At 36.1% G+C, this 21,647-nt stretch overlaps 1 protein-coding gene across 1 annotated transcript in view; it reads left to right on the forward strand.

Moving 5' to 3' along the window:
• Positions 1 to 21,647, forward strand: part of CNTN5 (contactin 5) — a 720,133-nt gene that overhangs the window by 408,803 nt on the left and 289,683 nt on the right. The window contains exon 7 of the mRNA XM_036427705.2: positions 7,320 to 7,523. Coding sequence (XP_036283598.1) covers positions 7,320 to 7,523 — 204 coding nt within the window. The remainder of the gene's footprint in view (positions 1 to 7,319; positions 7,524 to 21,647) is intronic.

The raw sequence follows: 21,647 nt of genomic DNA on the forward strand, positions 1-21,647 counted from the left end.
CAAGGAAAAAATTGTAGGTAAAAGTTTCATGCTATGTGAATTCATATAAATAAAAATTTAAAGATTTATTACAGTGATTACATGTCAACAAAGATAAATATGTATTTTATGATGAGGATTTTTTTTCTGAAGTAGGTGAGCCATAGGGACAAACCCCCAGAGCAGAAAATAAACCATCTCAGTGCCTGTTGATAAATAGACAATACCTGCTATTTCTACATGGTGCATGGCAACGTGACAAATAAATTACCTTCATTAAAGATTTGCATGAAGGATTAATGAGCATTAGTTAAGCCACAAAAGCACAAAGAACATTTATGAAAAATTACATTGAATGTAGGAAGTTGAAAGGCAGAAGATCTTCTCATAATAATTTATCTTACCTGAAGATTTTCTGCTATACCTATATGATAAATGTAAGCCAAATGCAACCAAGGTTCCACATTTAGCATGCAAACTTTAGGAAAATCACAAGTTTAGAGGGTTTTGTCCTCTGTGACTCACCTACCTAGAAGGGGGATAATTTATTAAACTTATATTTGTTTCTGTTAATATTTATCCTGGTATAAATCTTTAAGCTTGCACCATCAAATTTGCATAGCATAAAATTAAAAGAAGTAAACGTGTCTTTTAAAACTCACTGTGAATGAAAACTGTTGAGTGGTTTTAATTTTCTTTTGCTTTCAGTGCATAGAGCTAAATTAAAATTTAATTATTTTAGTTATATGCAAATGACAAATCTTTTGGATAAGAGGCATTTTACCAAACAAAATAGAAAAAAAAAAAAATGAGAAAACTTTATTTTGCTAGTCAAGAGTTCCAATTTCTTCCCTTTGAATGTTGCCCGAGATTAATGTTTTCTACTCATCCATCACTGCCAACTTGTGGACTACTGTTACTTTCAGAAAGTACTGGATTATTTATGTATGGGACTTTTCTGGCTAAATATATTTTTTAAACTCTATAAATCCTAAAATCAGGAATAAGTATCCATGTTTGTAATTGCGCATTAATGAAATATGGTAGCAATCATACTTGGGTAAAAACTGTTGTTTGAATTTTAACCCTACTATTATAAATTCAAATTCTAAGCAAGGTTACAGGCAGAACTTTCTTTTTTTTTTCTTTTTTTTATTAAAGAGCCAGCCCTATGTGCACTTGGTGTTGACTCTCTGCTGGTCTTGACGCCTGGCATGGTATTGAGATTGTGGGCATATCTGGTCTCTGCCTACAAGATCGGACAGCAACATTTTGTCTAGGAAGAACAGCAGAAAATTCCAAACAACAGTTTGTTGCAAAATAGGGGTTTTCCTTCTCAGAACCTTTAAAAAAAACTACCTGCCCCCGAGGTAGTGCAGTCGTGTAGAGTCCGCCTTCCTGTGGTGCTCTTGCGGCTGTCCTGGCCAGATATTTCAATAAATCTTTGCCTGCTTTTTTTAAAATAAATCATCAGCCTCCAGTGGTCTTATTTTGAACCCAGGGTTCGACTCCACAACAATTAATATTTTGTTTTTACCCCCATGAACATTCACATTTCAGACACACTGTGCTGCTAATCTATGATAGGTTTCTATGTTAACAGGATACACCCCTCCTATTTTATGTAGTTAAGACTTTTATGGCTTTGTGACCACAGTTTAGTTAGATTGTGATTCAATGGTCAACAGGCATTCCCAGAAACCTGCTTTTGTCAGTTGTGTGGGATTTAGACACTGCTCTGCTTAGTTGTTATATGAAGCATCAGAGTTTTAATTGGCAAAATTAGACTCCATAACATTTATAACAATCTCATAAACACTTGAAAGCACTATTTATCAGTTTTTTATTTTTTCAGATAAAGATCTGTGCTCAGTAAGAATTGTTGGACAAGTAAGCTACCTAGCCCTGTAAGGATTAAATTAATCCTAATACATAGACCACACTGTCTGGAGTGTACTAAATACTATCCAGTTTACTAGATCCTATTGGTGCTGCACCCAGATCTCCTTCAGCTGGGGAATGCACCCATCCAGGAGTGCTCCCTTCTGCAGAGAATTTCCCTTGCCTAGGAGATCCCCCACCCATAAAGCACTTCACTTCCCCTGGCCTGAGGCCAGTAACTGACTGATGCAGGGAAGGGGGCACAAGAGATTTACTCTCTTTATCTTCTATTGATCCGCTCACCAAAGCTACAATGGAATTTGTGTTCCAGAGACCCAAGTGGAATTAGTTACCATTGGTAAGGGACCAGATCCTTTGCTTAGCTTTTTATTTATTTATTTATTTATTTATTTATTTATTTATTTATTTATTTATTTTTCCTTTCCCTATTCTGTTTCTTTGGAATTCTAATCTTAGGAACACTCTATCAGTAAACCACATTAAAAATAATCTGCCTCTCTGTTTCTAGGAAACTGACCCAGCACAATAAATGCTCACTGATATTGCTGTTGTTGTTGTTATTAAACTGTCTGATATTCTGATTATCTCGGTCATGTCTAATGGGTGGAGATTATACAGTCTTCCAGTAATTCCCCATGCATCTCTCCTTTACGCTAAGCTCTTCCTAATTTTGATAAGCACAGCAAGGTCATAGTCCCTGGCAAAATCTAAGGGCACATATATTCTATTGCTGATTAAGGGCTGGGGTCTGTGAGCTTTAACAATGAAGTGTGGGAAGTCTAGAGTGAATGCTTTTTAATGCAAAACGTGAGGCCTAAATTGAACTTGTACACTGACTGTGTCACACTGTCAAGTAAATGCTGGTCCCTGACTTGATGGAGTTTACAATTCAAAAACATATAGTTTTAAAACCCCTTAGCAAAGCAAGAAATTTAGGTTGCATTTGAAAAGAGTTAGCAATGACCTTTATACCCAGACACAGGGCTCCCGGGATTAAAAAGTCCTCTGCAGTGTGAAGCATTCCACGGGGAAATAAAAATAGCTTCTGTCACCCAGTGTGTGTAATCACCTGAACTCTGGAACTTGCAATTCACTTACTCAAAGTCGTTTGAGTTGTGCATTCTGGGAGAATGCCAATGTACTACTGTTTTTATTATACATATTCTTTTCTTTATATTTTGTTTTGATAAAGATGGTTTGAATTACATACACATAAAATCTGACTTTGTCTTGGTGACACACGTTTGAAGCAGAACTCTGCTGCTCCTGACTTTAGGTAACAAACATAATGAAGACACATGCCTCTGAAACTTATAAAAAGGAGAATTAGTACTTTGTTTTGTTCAACAAAGATACCGGTAGGTAAAATTTAATGCAACCATACAGCCTTCGTTTTAAGTTAATTTTTTTTAAATTGATTTTGTACAGAGAGGAAGGGAGAGAGATAGAGAGTTAGAAACATTGATGAGAGAGAGTCATCGATCAGCTGCCTCTTGCACACCCCCTACTGGGGATATGCCCACAACCAAGGAACATGCTCTTGACCAGAATCGAACCCAGGACCCTTCAGTCCCCAAGCCGACGCTCTATCCATTGAGCCAAACCGGTCCCGGCTGTTTTAAGTTAATTTCGTTTTTTAACACATATGACAAATGTTCTCTCTTGCATTCTTCACATCTCTGAAAATCCCTTGATTCTGTAGGCACTAACCAAGTGTCTGTTTTACAGCTTTATTCTATTGTTATTCTCAGAGTCCTTGCCTCAGGCTACGTTTTATAGATGGAACTTTCAGCACATGTAGGAACTTAATCTACCTACACAGAGTTCAAGGTGGCTCTGTATGACAACCAATGCTGCATTATACTAGGTCACTTATCCTGACCCAGTAGCTGCCCTCCTTCATTGTGAACACTGTCACTGAAGTAGCTTTTTTTTTTTTTTTTTTTTTTTTTGCAGTCCTTAGTACAACCATAAAATGGATACATTACTGCCCCATTATATGGATACTGAGACTAAGGTTCAGCAAGATTATATATAATATAGTATATATAATAATATAGTATATATAATAATTATTATATATAATATAGTATATATAATAATTAAAGCAGTGTGATATAATGATAACATATAGGCTTAGAGTGAGTCAGATAAATTTGAATTTTTCCTCTGACACTTACTAGTTGCAGTTTTCCACTGGTTCCTTCATCTGTTTGAGCCTCAGGCCTTCCTATAATGACACTTTCTATTACAATGAAGGTATAAATCAGCAATGTAAAAAGATATTTTCTACTAATTTCAGGTTGTGTCTCCTTATGTTCAGTAGTAATAGATAATCAATGAGACAGTTCTCTACAGTGTTTTCATCATAAAATTAATTCCAAAACCCAACGCTTCTGATGTGAACACACATTATTAGGAAGAATGGTTATTTTCTGACTTGTAATATTAAAGAATGTTGGAATGAATCGGAGATAATTATTCACTGATATTTTTTCAAGGACTTCAGAGTTCAGTATGCTCTTTCATTCCCACTTCTCACACTTATTATTATTATTAATGGCACTTCAATTATGAGAAATGGGTAGCATTGTCCATATGGTTGCTCTTGTTTTTATATTTTGTAGATGTGGAAATATATCAGATGTGGAAAGAGGAGATTTTCTGTTTTGTGACACTGAATCAATTACCCCAATTGGGTTGAAATTCTGCAATGCATGAAGCCATAAAAACCAGGACTTTCAATTAGGAGAATGGACAGGGCCAGTCTAGAAACTTTCCTCCTACCAAAATTTAGAAATAATGAGTAAAGTAATGAAAATTCCACTACACAGTTAAGCTTGTAAGAAAAGAAAAGAATCCCCAGGCTAAAATCTGGGAATAGTGTTAATCCTGAAGCAATCTTGGCCCAAGGTGGATTGTTTATATGTCATGGAAATAGATCTTAAAGTCTAGGAACATGACAGAGGATGCTCAAGTACATATCTTTGGGCCTACCTGAGAAGGGAAGTTAGATTAGCAATGTCTCTCCCAAGCCAGGCCCACATCGAGCTATAATATATACCCTGAGTGAACTGAATGATTTTTACTGACTCAGGATGAAAGACCAAAAATTCTCCCAGGAGAAACCAAAACTTCAAGGCAACACGGCATATGGGACTATAGATCAAATGTATATTACCACATGGTATTGAAAGTGCACTAGTGAGATTTAATATAAAAATCAATCCCAAGTAGATATATCCCAAGTGGGGCTCTTGGTAGAAGCTGATGCAAAAGCATTCTTGACAGAGACTATCACAGCCTAGAATGTACAGGGCACCTCACAAAGGAGTTAGTGTCTGTTAAAACAGGGGGGTACATACTGAAGAATCCTATTAGGGACTGATAAAACATTAAGTGTCATAACAAGCATTCTATTAAAAGAGAACTTTAGAAAAATGGAAAAGGTCACAATTGACCAAATTATCTTAATATTCTTTGGAAATGAATAATAATATTAAAATTCTAGTAGTAATCAGCTTGTCTTAAATTATTACCAGACAAAGTGGTATAAAATAAAAAAAATTAAATTAAAAAAAAGATTGCCATAGGCAGTTTGGCTCAGTGGATAGAATGTTAGCCCCATGCACTAAAGGCTCCCAGGTGGGATTCTGGTCAAGGGCATGTACCTTGGTTGCAGACTCAATTCCTGGCCCAGGTCAGGGCACATGTGGGGAGGCAACCAATCAGTTTGTCTTTCTCACATGTGATGTTTCTCTCTCTGCGTCTCTCCCTCTCCCTGACACTCTCTCTAAAAATCAATGAAAAAGTATCCTTGGGTGAGGATTAGCAACAATAAACAAATTTTAAAAATCCATGAAATTTTTAAAAATCCATGAAATTTTTAAATAAATTCAGGAAGGTATTAATAGTAACACAGAGTCAGCTTTAGGTTACCTTCCTGAATTATTCTATAAACCTCAGACTCTAACATAATACTAAATATATGATTAATGCTCATTTTTATAGCACAGAAAACTTTAAAAAATATATTAATATAGATGCTAATAGAAAATGAAAAACCTAATAGTAGGAATTAAGTAATAATCTTAAAAGATTTAGCTCAGTTCAATATTTTTATTTTTGTCACAGTTATAATCCAATCCAAGTTTAGATTATCAGCTTTTCTATGGTGTGCAATTTCTACTTTGAATATTTCTTGGGATTACAAGAAGCTTTGTTATGGAAAACTGAAAACTTATTTTTAAACACTAAATAAGCATTTTTGAACTTCCAAATACTCATTTACCTGTAAAATTTGAAAAAGTGCCAGTATTATGTAAATACTTTGTTTCTATTCTAAAAATATTTACAAAGCATTGAATCAACAGACCCTACAGTAAAACAGAAATAGCATTTTAGTGAATGGTAGACAACTTTAATTATTCACTCTGTTCTTTGCCTTGAATTTCAAGTAATGCAAACCAAGAATTGATATGACTTCTGTAAAATAGAGTATAAAATAAACTGCAAAAATATCAAGATGTCTGTGGGCAATGTTTAAATGACAAATGAAACTCTTATTATGACAATTGGAAGAATTCATAGTGTTCAGTGTGAGAAGTCCTTGAATTTAGAGTAGAAGCTGGTGCCGAAGCATCCTTGACAGAGACTCTCAGCCTAGAATGCACACGGCACCACACAGAGTCTAGTCTAGAGTCTATTGGAGCAGCATGAGGACAGAATGAAGTATTTTTCATTATAGTCTATGGGCTTTCTTTCAGTAAAGCCGCATAGATACCATTAAAACATTCTTAATAAACTATCAAGTGCACTAAAGACTGCCAAGTGGATCACGGTAGCTATGAAAACGAGTTTGCTTTGTGAAGTATTTGTTTGAATATTTTAAGGCTTTTGACATTGTAAGTGTGTATTATAATTATAAGCTAATATATAACATAAATGAATGTAGCTTAGGTGTCTCTTAATTCAGGAAGTTTTCAATGATAGACATGATTACTTAAGTGTCCCTTTCCCATGCTTTCTTTAGAATGGAATATATATTTTTATTACTTTATTCCACACTGTTTTGTAGGTCCGGGTTACTATCTTCCATTAGAGTGATTTTTAAGAATGGAAAACTCTCTCTCTTTTTTTTTTTTTTTTTTTTTTTTTTAATTTTAGTGTTATCAGAGTGTCAATCATCTAACACACACTTGACAAACTTCAGAATAGAATGAATGAATGAATATGTAAAGGCTGAGCATTCTTAAGAAATAGTTCAGATCTTTCCATAACCATTAAAACAACAGACCTTTAAACATATCTGAATCAAATGGATCAAATATGTATGGCCTTGAAATATACCTAACACTTTAGTAAAGGCTTTGTTAGTTGAGCTTTAACTGTTAGTAAAATAACCTCTATTTCAACAATTAACTTTTGTGTCTTTTCAGAGATCATCTATAGTTGGGTATTTAACGAATTCCCTTCCTTTGTGGCGGAAGACAGCCGGCGGTTCATTTCCCAGGAAACTGGCAACCTTTATATTTCTAAAGTCCAAGCATCAGATGTTGGCAGCTATATTTGTCTGGTGAAAAACACGGTGACGAATGCCCGGGTCCTTAGTCCTCCAACACCACTTACTCTACGTAATGATGGTAAGTTGCATGGCCCTGGTTGAAACATCAGACACTTCAAATGTGAAACATAAACATACATAAGTAGTGTTTTCTAAACCCTTGAACCTAGCACAAAAAAAGTACAATGAAATTTGCCATACATAGAAACTCTATATTTTTGGTCTGAGATTATCACATACCTTAGAATAAAAATTTTGACATAGGAAATTGATGATCTATGGATGAGAAATAATAAACATAATGCTCCCAATGCCAAAAAAGGGGAGAGATAATGTGAAGAAAAAAAAAAATGAACACTAGCAAAGATTCCACAGCTCTTTGCTCTTTATATAGCACATGTGCATTAATTGTGAGCATTTTATAGATTCACTTTTCATTACATTTTCATATTAGCTACCTTCAAATTGAATGTTCAGCTTTTAATATTTCATGGTATAGTTATAATTGTTATTATTACTTTTCCAATAATAGGAATAGTTGGATCTTTAACTTTTAAGTGCAGTTCAGGCAGATATGATAATTCTATAGTTATAGGTATTGCCATCTAAAGGAACTTCAAATTTAAGCACCTCATTTCTAGTTATAGACATTTCCAGTTAAACATTGCATTAAAGAAGTCAAGTGCTATATTACAGTTGATATATGATATGTGGCTTGCTCTGTCATGCAATAAAAAAATCTATAAATGCATATTATGAAGTGAATTTGAAAGTACTTATTGTGAAGTTTAAAAAAGAATATATTTTAACACTACCCTTTCATATACTTGGTTTCAGAATATATGCTGCTGAAATGTATGTCCAGAGTTATATCACAAGATTTCTCTTAAAACTTAGCTTTCCATCTTATATATTTGGACTTCATTGCAAATATAATACAAGTACATATAACAGTAATAATCCTAACAGAAAGTATAAAAGCAGTAGCTCTTTTTGAGATGAGGAAGCTCATCTGAGAGAGATGAAGGATGCAGCTAAGTAATGACATGGATGAATAGATGAGAAACAAAAACAGAATTTTGGAGACCAATTCAGTGTCTGTTGAAACCAGCCAGCCAAGAGGTGCTGAGGAATAGAATGGAAGCAGTGGTAAAGGCATTGGCGAGCAGGAGACATGCCTGGGATTTTAAGGAGGTAGATTTACCAGGATCTGATGGTTAATTAAACATGGGACTCTGGGCTAGGAGGAAGCTTTGGCATAGTTCACTGAATGGGTGATGATTCATAGTTCATGATTACCAACTGCAAATGGGAGTTTGACATTGCTCCTCCATCCTACTAACTTTCTGTGGATTTGTTAACCTGTAACTCTCCTCAGTTTTTATAAGCCTCTCCACTTCCCTTAAACTGGACTATGAGCCAACACCCTTTCACAAAAACTATATAAGTATCAAATGTATCTTCCTACTAATAAAATTCAGACCTAACTACACCTCCGTTCATATTGTTCTTCCCTCCACCTATCTTAATAAAGATAGATATAATGTCTCTCCTCCTATTAGGACATTTCTTTGTCTTTGTTGATTTTCACTCCCTCTGGCCTTTTCAGAACATTACACTATCAGTCATCATTTCTTACATCACCAAATACCATGTCACTAAACTAATAAACTATTTTTAGTCATCATATTAATTGGATTTACTGGAGCAGTTCAAATTGTTTACCTTTTTGTGTGAACATCTTTATTTTCAAAGAATCATAAGTTGAGCAATGATATGTAAAGGCTCATTAAAGAAACACAAATAAGTAAAATGAAACTATTATTTTAAAGTTAACATTTAAATTAAAAAGAAAGAGGTAGCAAACGCCTGCTAAATTTCAGTTACATTGCTTAAATGATAATCATACTTAAGATTCTGAGAGAGGTTAGAAAATTTACATTTCCTTTTTCTGTAAATTATCTAAATTTGTTGTTTCCATGGTCATCTTTGCCTACTACTGTATTTATCATAACAATATTGTATATCCATATTGATTGAATGTTATGATTTCAGATGAGAAAACAAAAACAAAAACTCATACCTCCCTCCTATCAAATCCCACTCCTTAAAAAGCCACTTTTTTTTTAACTTCTCCCTTTTTCCTTCATGAGGATTATATATAACGCTAGAAAATATGAATACTTCTTTAATCAAGTTAAATGAAATCATCAGTGTGGTTAAGAAAGCTCATACAAAGAGTATAAGATAAAGATAAATGAGCTTAGGAACAAGCCTTAAGTAATACAAATTGCATTAAAGGAAGGGTAATGAATGCAAATCCTACAAAGATAATGATAAGAAGCCAGAGAAGTAATTGAAAGAAACAGTGTTGTAGAGTCAAGGAAGCTTTGGAAATGTATGTTTGAATGAGAAGAGGCGGGAGCGCAGCTCAAGAGGGTGGACTGGGTGCCAGTATTGGGTGCCGGTCACCCTCTGAGACCTTCGGAGACGAAGCCATGTCATGGGTGAGGATGCTGAAGGAAAGGAAGCAGTTCACTAACAAATAAGAGATTTTGATAATCAGTTTCTGGAAAAATAAGAAAGCTTGTGAGTTAAAGGATTAAACAGGTACAGAAACTAAAACTTGGAATAAAGTTTGAGGGATCTACAGGAGTTTAAAGGGCTGAAGACCATGTGCTCAGTGGCAGCCTGAAGAAGTTCTGAAATCAAAGTCAGCCAAGGGTGGACATAAAAATGAGACCTAACAGAGGGGGATTGAAGGTATGCATGATGAACATCAATTTCAGTGAAATATTGGAATCCTTCTCTTCCTTTTCTGGCATGCAGAGAGACCAAAGGGTTGTCTCTCAACAATGTGGATGAACTTTTCATGGACAGCTAGAGTTCTTGGCATGAACAATGGCATTCAGGCAAAAGCTTTTTCACAGATGGGTGTCCACAGCCTGACAGCCAGTTCCTTGCTCTCATATCAAAGCCCAGAGGACTGCCCTGGCTCATGTGCTCAGTTGGTTGGAGCATCCTCTGGTGCACCAATAGGTGGTGGGTTTGGTTCCCAATCAGGGTGAGGATTAAAAAAAAAAAAAAGCTGAAAGGACTTTCAACCCACTTTACCCAGCCTTCTCCTCACCCCACCTCTAAAAGGAACCAATTCTACATGCATGGGAACCACAACCACTTCCAAACCTCTCATACTTAACATTTTTATACAATTCTAGGTTACCAGGTTGTGTTTAAAAATTACTGAATTGTTGAGTGGTCACAGAATTTATACTGGGATAATGTGTGGGGGGGAAAAATCCAAAAAACATTTAATATGCTAAAAATAGGCTTCAATTAGACTGGAATCATTTTTTTAAATAAAAAAAAAAACCTTCCATATCACTATTTCATCTCTCTTTAAAAAAAAAAAAAATTGAAAACTATGTTTAAAAGGACATACTCCTGAATGTCTTCCCAAGTAGATGGCATACATTAAACATTATGTCTAAGATAAAAATTTAATACAATTGTGGATGAATCCATTTATTGCACCACGGTTGGCTAGAATTCCTGGTGGGTTTCACAAACCTCTCCATGCAGACACAGGCATCAGAGTAGATATTTCTGCAGACTTGGCAAACACCTCTACAGGGGTTTGAATATAAAAATTACATTTAATCTGCTGTGACTATAGAGTTAGCTATAAAAGTCATTTTAAGAACATTGTGTTTTCATACTTCTCTGGAAAAAGAAAAAAACACACAATAGTCATTTCTAAAAATAGTAGAGGCTATATACTTAGGCAAATTATTTCCTCTCAAGTACAAATAAAATTTTACTTTAAAAGTATTATGAAATGTCTTGGATTCTCTTCAAGCAAAGCTAGACACAATTTGCTTGTAAGTAGTTTTGTTTTGTTTTGTTTTGTTTTGTTTTGTTTTGTTTTGTTTTGTTTCAAATGTATCCCAGAAAGCAGGAATGTGCGATGGTCTGGGGGTGAGGAGTGAAACAGTGGAAAGCTGGGCTGCATCATGGAGGTGACCACTTCTGCAGGCAGCTGGAGCTTGAGCCCACAGGGCCAGAACCTTACAAAATGCACTCAGAATAGGTTCTTGGAAGACTTATTCATGGGCATTTATCTCCCATTCCAGGAAGGTAACTCTGAAAGCAGTTGATTTCTGTGCACCTGTATGTGGCCCTCAAGTTGCAATCATGTGAAATGGGTGGCACCTGCATAGACCTGGTGGCAGTGACAGGAGTGGATATGTGGGTGAAGATTTTTTAACTGGCAGAGAAGTCTAAACATAGACGAGGAAGCTTTAGAAGACTGAAGTGCATGACAGACATGGTCAGAATTTCCTCTGCTGGCCCTGTGGAAAATTATCCTCACACACTCTCTCGAGTAAATTGCATACCTACTAAGTGTCAGATAATTTTTTTTAAATGTAGTGGAGGTACAACAGTGGGGAGAGAACAAATGCTATAACCATCCTTATACAATTTACAATATAATACAAGGAGAATAGCTCCTGAATACTGAATATGGCACAGCATCCTAGGATCTGCCCACCCTCATCCAGTGCCCCATGAGGCTATCTCATATATCATTGCAATAAGAAACAAATTTAAAAATATGGCTCCAAAAGCATTTATACAGATTTATACAGATTATAGTGTGGAGAGTAACGAATGAGGTGCTGGTATTACACATGACACAGCAACATTTATTAAACATGTCACTCTAACCACATCTCTCTTTAACCAAGCTTTCATATCTCTGCCTCAACTTACCTCTACCTTTCTCCCACAACACTGTGGCCTCTATTTTACTTTTAGGGTCTCACTCTCTCTGCATTAAATACAGTAATTTCATACTTTCATTTCTCCTTCCATTTGAGTCTCCAGCCCAACTCTGAAAAAATATGTTTTGCTCATTTTATTTTTATTGAATCAATAATTATGTTTTATTACTGCTTATAAAGCATCATCTGAAAAACTTTACAAGTATTAGAGTAAAAGGATGGCCGAAACCGGTTTGGCTCAGCGGTAGACCGTTGGTCTGCGGACTGAAAGGTCCCAGGTTCGATTCCGGTCAAGGGCATGTACATTGGTTGTGGGCACATCCCCAGTAGGGGGTGCGCAAGAGGCAGCTAGTCGATGTTTCTCTCTCATCGACGTTTCTAGCTCTCAATCTCTCTCCCTTCCTCTCTGTAAAAAATCAATAAAATATATTTTAAAAAAAAAGGATGGAAAAAATACACAAACACATATTAACTTTAAAAAAGAAGTTGAAGTTGTTCTATTAATATCATACAGGATATTAAATGAATTTCTAAAAATAGGGAAGGCCACCACACTCTGATAATGGATTTAATTCTTCAAGAAAATATAATAGAGCATCTTCCCACAACACACTATGAACAGGACCAAACCTCCCATTCCTCTTTCCTTCCTGATGGGATCTTCTCTTATAAGATCCCTTTCATTCCTGAATTACATTCTCTCTCTCAACACCCTTCTTTAAAGCTATAGTGGTTCTATAGTAGTACAGAGAGGAAAATAAAAACAAGTAATGGAAGACAAAACAAAATCAGAACCAGCCCCTGTTCCATTTTCCCATCCCTGGAGTTGGATAGTAAAGAAGAGAGAACTCATTGAAGAAGCAACTTGAGAAAGTGAGTGGGAATACATTTAAAATGCATGCAGAAAGATTGCCTTTGTCAGAGAATTTATCAGTTGTCACAGTGGGGAGATAAATTGCTATTTGGTGGTGAAAAGTCTAATGGCATGCTGTTGCTTTTTAATGAACTACAAGCAAAGTCATCAACTGAGAATGTACGTATAGGTAAACAACACATTTCTTTTTAAGGCAAGAAGTGTATGAACAAGGAAATGGTATTCAGAATTACCTATTTACATAGTCAGTGAATTAGCTCCATTAATTTACTAATGAACAATGCAGGTCCTAGGAGCCATGGAAAAATAATTTTAAATGGCATGCCTTGAAGAATGTGGTAGGCTGAGTAGTGGTCCCCAAGATGTACGTAGCCTAATTCTCAGAAACTTTGAACATTCCCCTACATGGTAGAGGGACCTTGCAGATGTGATTAAGGACACCCAGGATTAGTTTGGATTACTGTAAGTCCTACATATAGAACCAAGTGTCCCTACAAGAGGGATGCAGAGCAAGACCTGACTAATGACGAGAAGAAGGCGATCTGATGAGGGAAGTAGAGATTAGGGTGATGTAGTTGAAGATGATGTAGTTGAAGATAGAAGAAGGGGCCCTGAGCTAAAGAAGATAACAAAGGCAGCACTAGAAGATGAAAAGGCAAGGGATGGGTTTTCTCTAGAGCTTCTCAGAGGGAAGGTGGCCTTGTCTTCAAGAGAGGCCACCTTGATGGAGGCCAAATGAGACTTATTTTGAACTTTTGGACTTCAGACTTCTAAGAAATTAAATGTTTCTCCTTTTAAACTACCAGGTTTGTGGTATTTTGTTACGGCAACCATGCAAAATATAATACAAAGAGCAAACAAAAATTGGGGGCAAATTTTTTCTTACTCATCTTGTGGACTATTTGTGGTTATTTTAGCAGTGTGTTGGAGCTGACTTGTTCTTTCTCCCAAGAGTTGATTGCGTGCATCTCTTCACTTGTTGGTAGCTTCAAATCAGCCATCCGGGGGAGTGTTTACAACATAAAGCATCAAAGGCTTTACATCAGGGCTCCTATCCACCTCCAACCCCAGAGAACTGGTTGTTAAACTGCATTCTAATAGCAATTCAGCCCCTAACATCACAGTCACTGAATCAGAAATAACATTTGATGGAATAAGCATCAATTTAAATGTACCTTTGTTCCACCCCAATTCTCTCCAGTTGCTTTGCACCAGATAAAAGCACAGACTGAAAGAATTCTGTGTTAATCTGTTTCTGATCCCTGAAATTTGTTCTGGCACTCGAGCAGTATGAGGCAGCAAAGTCACTCTTATTTCCTGACCAGCGTGGTTAGCACAAAGAAATATGACAATTGGAATAGCTTTGGTATTTATCTTTCCATTTTCTCTACTAAGTTTTGCTCCTTGTGTGTTGAATATCCTGCCCTAAACCCAGGAGACTTTTTCTTCTAATCTTTATTCAGAATTTTCAATTTATGCATCGTTTCAAGGGGACTTGGGAAGCTGGTGACAATAATGCTCCTACTCAAGTACATATAACTATTCAAAAGAAGCTGAATATCAAGATTTTATGTCAAAATGTGCAGGAATATAGAAACTTATTTCGCTTTTATTAATCTTTTATTTATTTTACTCTGTGTCTCTCTCAGAAGCTTATCATGTTGACGGGTTACAAATTAAATAAAAAACATCAAAAAATCATTGGCTCATTTCTGAATAAGATAAATACTTTGCTTGCTCAGCTGTCCTTGACAGTCATTACATACAGTTCAATTTCTCTTCAAACAAACTTATAAAAGCAATTCCACTTCTATCCTTAGATATAACAATTATTATCAAGAAAAACAATGTGCATTATTTCATCAACTCTCTCAGCATGTCTTTAAATTTTGTAGATTTAATAAGTGCCTACAAATAAGATAAGTTTCCTAAAAATGTGTCTACTTTAGTTTTTTTCCTGTTTTCAAACATGAAAACTTGTTATTGTTATTTAAGGGGAAAAATTCCAAATGATAACTGGCATTGTAATAGTGAATATATAATTCTAAATATCGCAAATAAATTTTGAGTTGTTGTTTTTGTAAGGGTATAAGATATATATCCTGTTATTCTAGTCTGACTTTCCTATTGTCAGACTAATCTAAACTGTCTTCGTTGCGATATTTCATTTCTTCATTTAATAATCTGCAATCTGGCATTCAGCCTCACTGCACTGCTCAGGGTGTTTCCTCAAAATAAGTCAAGTGTCTGTTAATCAAATTTATCAGTGCTTTCTCAGCCTTCATCATGTTTTTACCTTTTTGCAATCGGTTTAAACATAAGAATATTTTCTTTCCTTGACATACTGCAACAGTTTCATCTGTACCTTTCACTGTCTCTTCTCAGTGTGCCCGTAAGTCAGTCATTCCATTTCACTGTCCATCTGGATGTGTCCACTCATCCATTTTTCTGTCTTGCTTACACTGATCCAGAAAGGATTTAAGGAGGTTTATCCTTCTAAATGTAGGTGTTTCTCCAGGATTCTGCTCCTGAGACTCATCTAAAATATTTTATTCTAGGGGGCATTTTTGTTTCTGTTTCCAATTTAGAATCTTCCCAGAACTTCTCCAGCTGATATCTGTATTGTTAGTAAGATCACCTTTCTTCTCAACATCAGACAGAAAAATTTCTGGATCAGTTAGCATCCTCCTAATCTTCTGACTACTTACATATTCCATAGGGTTGGCAAATCCTTTGAATTCTACATCTCCAATGTCATTCTCACCCATCCTCCTCTTTCTACTCTTTACCTCTTGCATCAGTAGCTTTTAACTGCATTTTTCTACAAGTCACTCTTTACGCGCACTTTCAAGAGCATCACCACATTCTAGGGCCTAGAATCTAGGCTGTAGAAGAAAGTAGAGGCTGTGCCCTAACTGGCTTGGCTCAGTGGGTAGAGCATAGATCAGTGGACTCAAGGGCCCCAGGTTTGATTCCAGTAAAGGGCATGTACCTTGGTTGTGAGCACATCCCCAGTGGGGAAGTGCAGAAGGCAGTGATTGATGTTTCTCTCTCAAGGATGTTTCTAAGTCTCTCTCGCCCTCCCTCCGCTCTGTAAAATATCAATAGAATATATATATATATATTAAAGTAGAGGCTGCAGTTGCAGTGCCAGTGAACTAACAGTAAGACCATCTCCTCACCGTCAATCAAGAAGGCTTACAGTAAAGTTCATGAGCGGGGCATCACTACAGAGATTTAAGCTAGAATCTATTGTATTTTGATTAATTTTGTTTAAAGTAAGTTGGTCACAAAGTTAGGTTTGATTCATCACCTACTTTATCCATGGACAAGAGGCAACCTGTCTGTGATTCCATTTATTCACCTGGACATAAGGACAGCATGGGTACTCATCTGATAGGGTTATTGTGGGGATTCAATGCATTAATGCGTACAGAGCTATTAGAACAGGGCCAGTTACCCAGTCAGCTTTAATAAAGGTTAGCTACTAACACAGTATGTGTAACTCAATTCCCACTTTTCACTAGTGGGTGGGGTCATTACAGTTAAGAACTACTTTCTAAGACCGTTTCTATTATTGTAGTGTTTGTTTTGCTATTGTTTATTGTGTAAATTCAAATTCCTCTGTCTACAATTGAAGATTTAATAGAAGTTGGGGAAGTAGTTTTATATTCCATCACTTGTCTACAGTCACTTTTCATTCAAAACTTAGCCCAGAATTTTCTGACTCTGTTCCTTTGGTTACCGTTTTTTCTTCTCGAGATGCCCTCTGAACTCCTAGCTCTGTCTGCAAGTATTTGAATGATATCTAAGACCAAACAACTGGTTAGTTACAATAAACAAGGATAAAATATACCATATAATAACTATAATTTGAATTTTATTATAAAAGCATTTTTATGTTTGTTTTGAAATTTGTCTCCCACTTTGATATTAATCCATATAACCATATAATATCTTTATAGAAATTATATTTTCCAGATTGATATTTCATTACTTAGTAGAGCTCAATTCACCTGAAAGTTTAGGAATTTATTCCCATATTAAAATGCTTCCCACATTAAGATCCATTCCAAAATAATCAATAAATGCCACCACCAACTCAACCCATGAGGACTATTCTGTTTTGCCAACATGCTTCCCACACCTAGGTATTTCACTAGTGATAAGACATCATCCCTCCATATTACATCAATTCATTGTTTTTTCTTTATGTTTTTTTTAAAAATAATATTGAATACTAAAATTTCTCAAAAGCGTTTGAAAGTCTATAAAATAATATATAATAGGCCAGCATTTAATAGTGTGATCCTCAAACACTTGCATGACAATAATCTAGGATGCTTGTAAAACATGAAAATATTGAGGTATATCTAAGATCTACTGAATCAGAATCTCTGGACCAATCCTAGTAATCAGCATTTTTACCTACAAAAATGTTGTAAGGTGAACAAACTCTCCATAAATATTTCTTTTTGAGACCCAGGAGTGTTACTGCTCCCCTCTTTTCCCAAAGCACACCTGCAGTCCTCTTCCATCTGAAAGTAACAGGGATAATTAAGTCTGCATTAGCTCTCCCTAAGAAGAGAGAGCCCTGCTTCTCCCAGGTCCCCTGAACCGTACTAAACCAGCAGACTGTATAGTGTCTTTAAGAATATCCATCAGCCCCTAAAGGCTGCATCCTTCAGGAAATTAAAAAAAATAAATAAAATCCTAGACCTACTATTTCCCTAGGAGGTCTCAGGAGAAACTGGGCCTTCAAAGACACTACGTGGACTCCACAAGTGGGGCTGCTCTGTCCCTGGTATTCCTTCAGAGAGAGGTCTGGGAGAAAACGGTAGTTTAAGTTCTGTGCTCAAGTTGACATCACCCTTTAAATTCCAGGAATCTGCATTTCCCAAAGCACTTCCCAGATATTTCATGCATTCAGTGCAATCTAGAACCACTTGCATTAGTGATTACTTGTTCAGTGTTGTGGGTGGTGTTCTTTTGTGTGTGTGTGTGTTTTAGTGTTTTTGTTATTGTTGTTGTTGTTTTAATGTTACATAACTTCAAATTTTTAAAGTTCTTCAAAAAATATGGGATTTTCAAACAAAAGGTGAATCATGTTGGGGAGAATCTTGCTAATAATTCAGATTTCTGTCTTTCCCTTACATGTTTGGATTCAGTGGACAAGAGTTAGAGTTAGAGGTATTTATTTCTGAATGCATCCAGAAATGTTTATGTTCAGTCAGGTTAGGGAAGGTCTGGCATTTTACTTTATTTCAATAAGCCATTCTGACTTCGTAGTGATTGTCAAACAGTCATGGTATTTCTTTAATTGGTCGATTGCCTCTGGAATATTTTTAAATCTATTTAGTTCATAGTCTTAGATCACCATAAATGTAATTGTAAAAATTGAGTAAATCTATGGTAGATATTTTAAAGTTTCCCTTACCTTGCAAGGATATTGAATTTATATCTGTCTTTATTGGAATTATGCCAATCATTGGGAATGATAGAATTCATCTATAGAGAATATAAGGTTGCCCGCTTTATAATGTGTTAAGTATTTGTCAAAATATCTATCAAGAGAATACATAGCCTAATTTTCTTAATAATTAGTAGGGTCTAGTTAATATTTAGCATGTCTTTTTCTTTAAATTTGGGTTTCTTTTAAAATGTCACTGTTAAATAAATTAATTATAGAGAAAAATGAAATAAAGAATGAGCTCAATCCAGAATCCTAAAGAATATCCCTATAACTCATTGATTTAAAAAATAAGTTGAAGACAACATAAAGAAAGATTTGCTGTCATTGTGACATCATGGTGACAAAATACACGTGTTACAAATGTTATAGATGATCAAAATGCAAAAGGCTCATCTGTATAAACAGCTGCCCTGCCATAGGTTGCTCAGTGCCACAGGCTCTTCTGAATTTGCCTTTGTTTAAACAAAGACATATTGTCAAGAAGCTTTTAGACAATTTGAAATCCAGAAGTGTGTGAAAGAAGAAAACTAATTAAAAAACAAACAGTGGGAACAACTTAGGGATCCTGTCCTCAGAAATGGACTTTCAGGCAGATCTGTACAAAAGCAGCAGACTCACTTCTACAACCTCTCCGCCCCCTGAGGCACAATTCTGATGCCACTCAGACTGAAATTCCACCATTGAAACAAATGGTCATCTAGGTGAGGATGCTACTTAAAAAGGGGACCTAGCCCTGAGCAAGTATGCCTAGGGCTGGTCTGTAGTTTCTGGGTTCTAGCCTTCCTGCAGGAAAAATTTCACCATATACATCCATGTGATTTGGAGGGCATGTGAAACAAGGAAGGGCTTAGGACAGAAGAATCTACAGGAGAGAGTCTTGATGGGACTGCTTTGTTCTCTAGAAATGTTGTAGGAAAGAAATGAGCCCAGGCGGGGCTGCTTTAGCTCACTGGAAAGACAGAGAAAAGTGTTTAGCCCAGTACTGGACGAGCTGTGGCTGCATTGCTCAGTGGTTGCAAGTCTCCTGGGGTCCCTTAGAAATCAGGGGATGCAGTCCTGTGGGGGAATCTGAGGGGGCAGAGAGAGAACCAGGAGTGCTACCACGAGGGAGAGCACATGCACAGTCATTTGTTCAGAGAGGTTTTGAAGGTTGGGAGTTTAGGAGAGAGCTTAGGGGAGATTTCATTAGAATATTCATCAGATGGAGCTGAAACACAGGTGAGGCCCATATATTATCTCCAGGGAGGGATCATCTGTATCTGGCTGTAAATTGCTTGCCCGGTTTGTTCAGCTCTTTGTCTCAATGTTTCCCAATTCCACTTGCCCAGGAATTTTCCTAACTTCTTACTATCCTGACTCAAAGAAGTATTATGTTTTAAAAGATGAAATGACACTGAGAAAATTAGAAATCAGTAATTTTTATTTTAATGTATATCAGTTCAACCATATATTTTTTGAACATTTTACTGAGACAACTCCCCAAAGAGAAAAGATGTAAATTATATGAGAAGAGAGTTGGATAGAATACATATATGTATTTTCAGTGGGTGGGGCAGAGAGCTTTTAAACCAGACTTTTTGAAAGTCTGTATTTTGAAATTCTAGTTGTACCTCATTTTTAACTAAGTGATCTACCTATTCTAAACTTTGGATTCTTGATTCACACAACAGTGATTAAATGATCCTCAGTATAAATAGGAGGCCTATTGAATTTTTTAAACATATGTATTGAAAATCATATTTTATTCATACAACAGTGATTAAATTTACCTTAAGATTGTTATAAAGAGAGAATAATTATGCATGTAAAGAATCTAGCACAGTTCACACTTGTTTTGTGGTTTTTGGTTTGTTTTGTACTGGAGATTCATGAATAATAACACATTCTTTGACTTTCAAAGAACTAATGGTGTCATGGAGAAGATTGACAAGGTGGCAGTTCTGTTAAAAGAAGCCACATCATAATGTGCAAAGAGGTATTGTATGTCATGGTGCAAAGAGGACAGGAACTAGCTTCACAAGTTTAGCAGGAGCTTTTGCAAAGAGGAGTTGACATTTGAGTGCAATGTTGGGAAAAGGGGGAGCTTGTCAATTGCCATAATTCTGGGCTGGCATTATAGACAGAGGCAAAATAGGCAAAGGAACTAAGGAAGAAAGGTAAATAAAAAGTAGAGTTGGAGGAGAAAAGCTATATCTTTCAAGTTTTTGTCTGAGGCTGACTCAGCATCTATAATATAAAGAAAGCATATATAGCTGGGCCAGAGTGGTTCAGTAATTGAGCATTGACCTATGAACCAGGAGGTCATGATTTGATTACAGGTCAGGTCACATGCCTGGGTTGCAGGCTCTAACCCCAGTGTGGGGCCTGCAGGAGGCTAATCAAAGATTCTCTCTCATCATTGATGTTTCTATCTCTTTCACCCTCTCCTTACCTCTCTCAGATCAATAAAAATATATATTAAAAAAGAAAAGAAAGCATGTGTAGGGATGGGAGGGTATTCATTTTCACTGACTTACTGTAGAACACATGGCATACAATCCATTCCCTATTTAGCATGTGAGGAAGAACATAGACTCTGAAGCCTGACTTTCTGTATTCAAATCCTTTCTGTAGTGTTTAATAGCTACAACTTTTAATCAAGTTTTCAACCTTTTGTATTCAGTTTCCTCAGAGGTCAAATGGGGATAATTATTAGACCAATTCAAAGGGTTGTGAGGATTATAGTCAACACTTCTATAGGAGTTAGACAGGTACCTGTTATATAGTAAACCCCATATGAACATTGGATATTATTTTTATTATAATATTATTATCTACGCAAATAAAAGAGAAACATGCAAATTGACCATACCTCAGATATGCCCATAAGCTACGCCCACCAGCCCATCAGGAACAAGTATGCAAATTAACCTGATCAAGTTGGTGGTTAATTTGTGTATCCAGGTGCAGAGCAAAGACTCAAGATAGCATAGAAGGAAGCCAAGTGGGGCTGATAAGACAGGAGGGAAGCAGGCGGGGTGGCAGAGATGGCCTCATAGAAAGCCCTTTTCTTGTAGGAATCTTCCTGCAATG

The sequence above is a fragment of the Pipistrellus kuhlii genome, unplaced genomic scaffold (genome assembly GCF_014108245.1).
Source record: "Pipistrellus kuhlii isolate mPipKuh1 unplaced genomic scaffold, mPipKuh1.p scaffold_m20_p_9, whole genome shotgun sequence".
NCBI lineage: Eukaryota > Metazoa > Chordata > Mammalia > Chiroptera > Vespertilionidae > Pipistrellus > Pipistrellus kuhlii.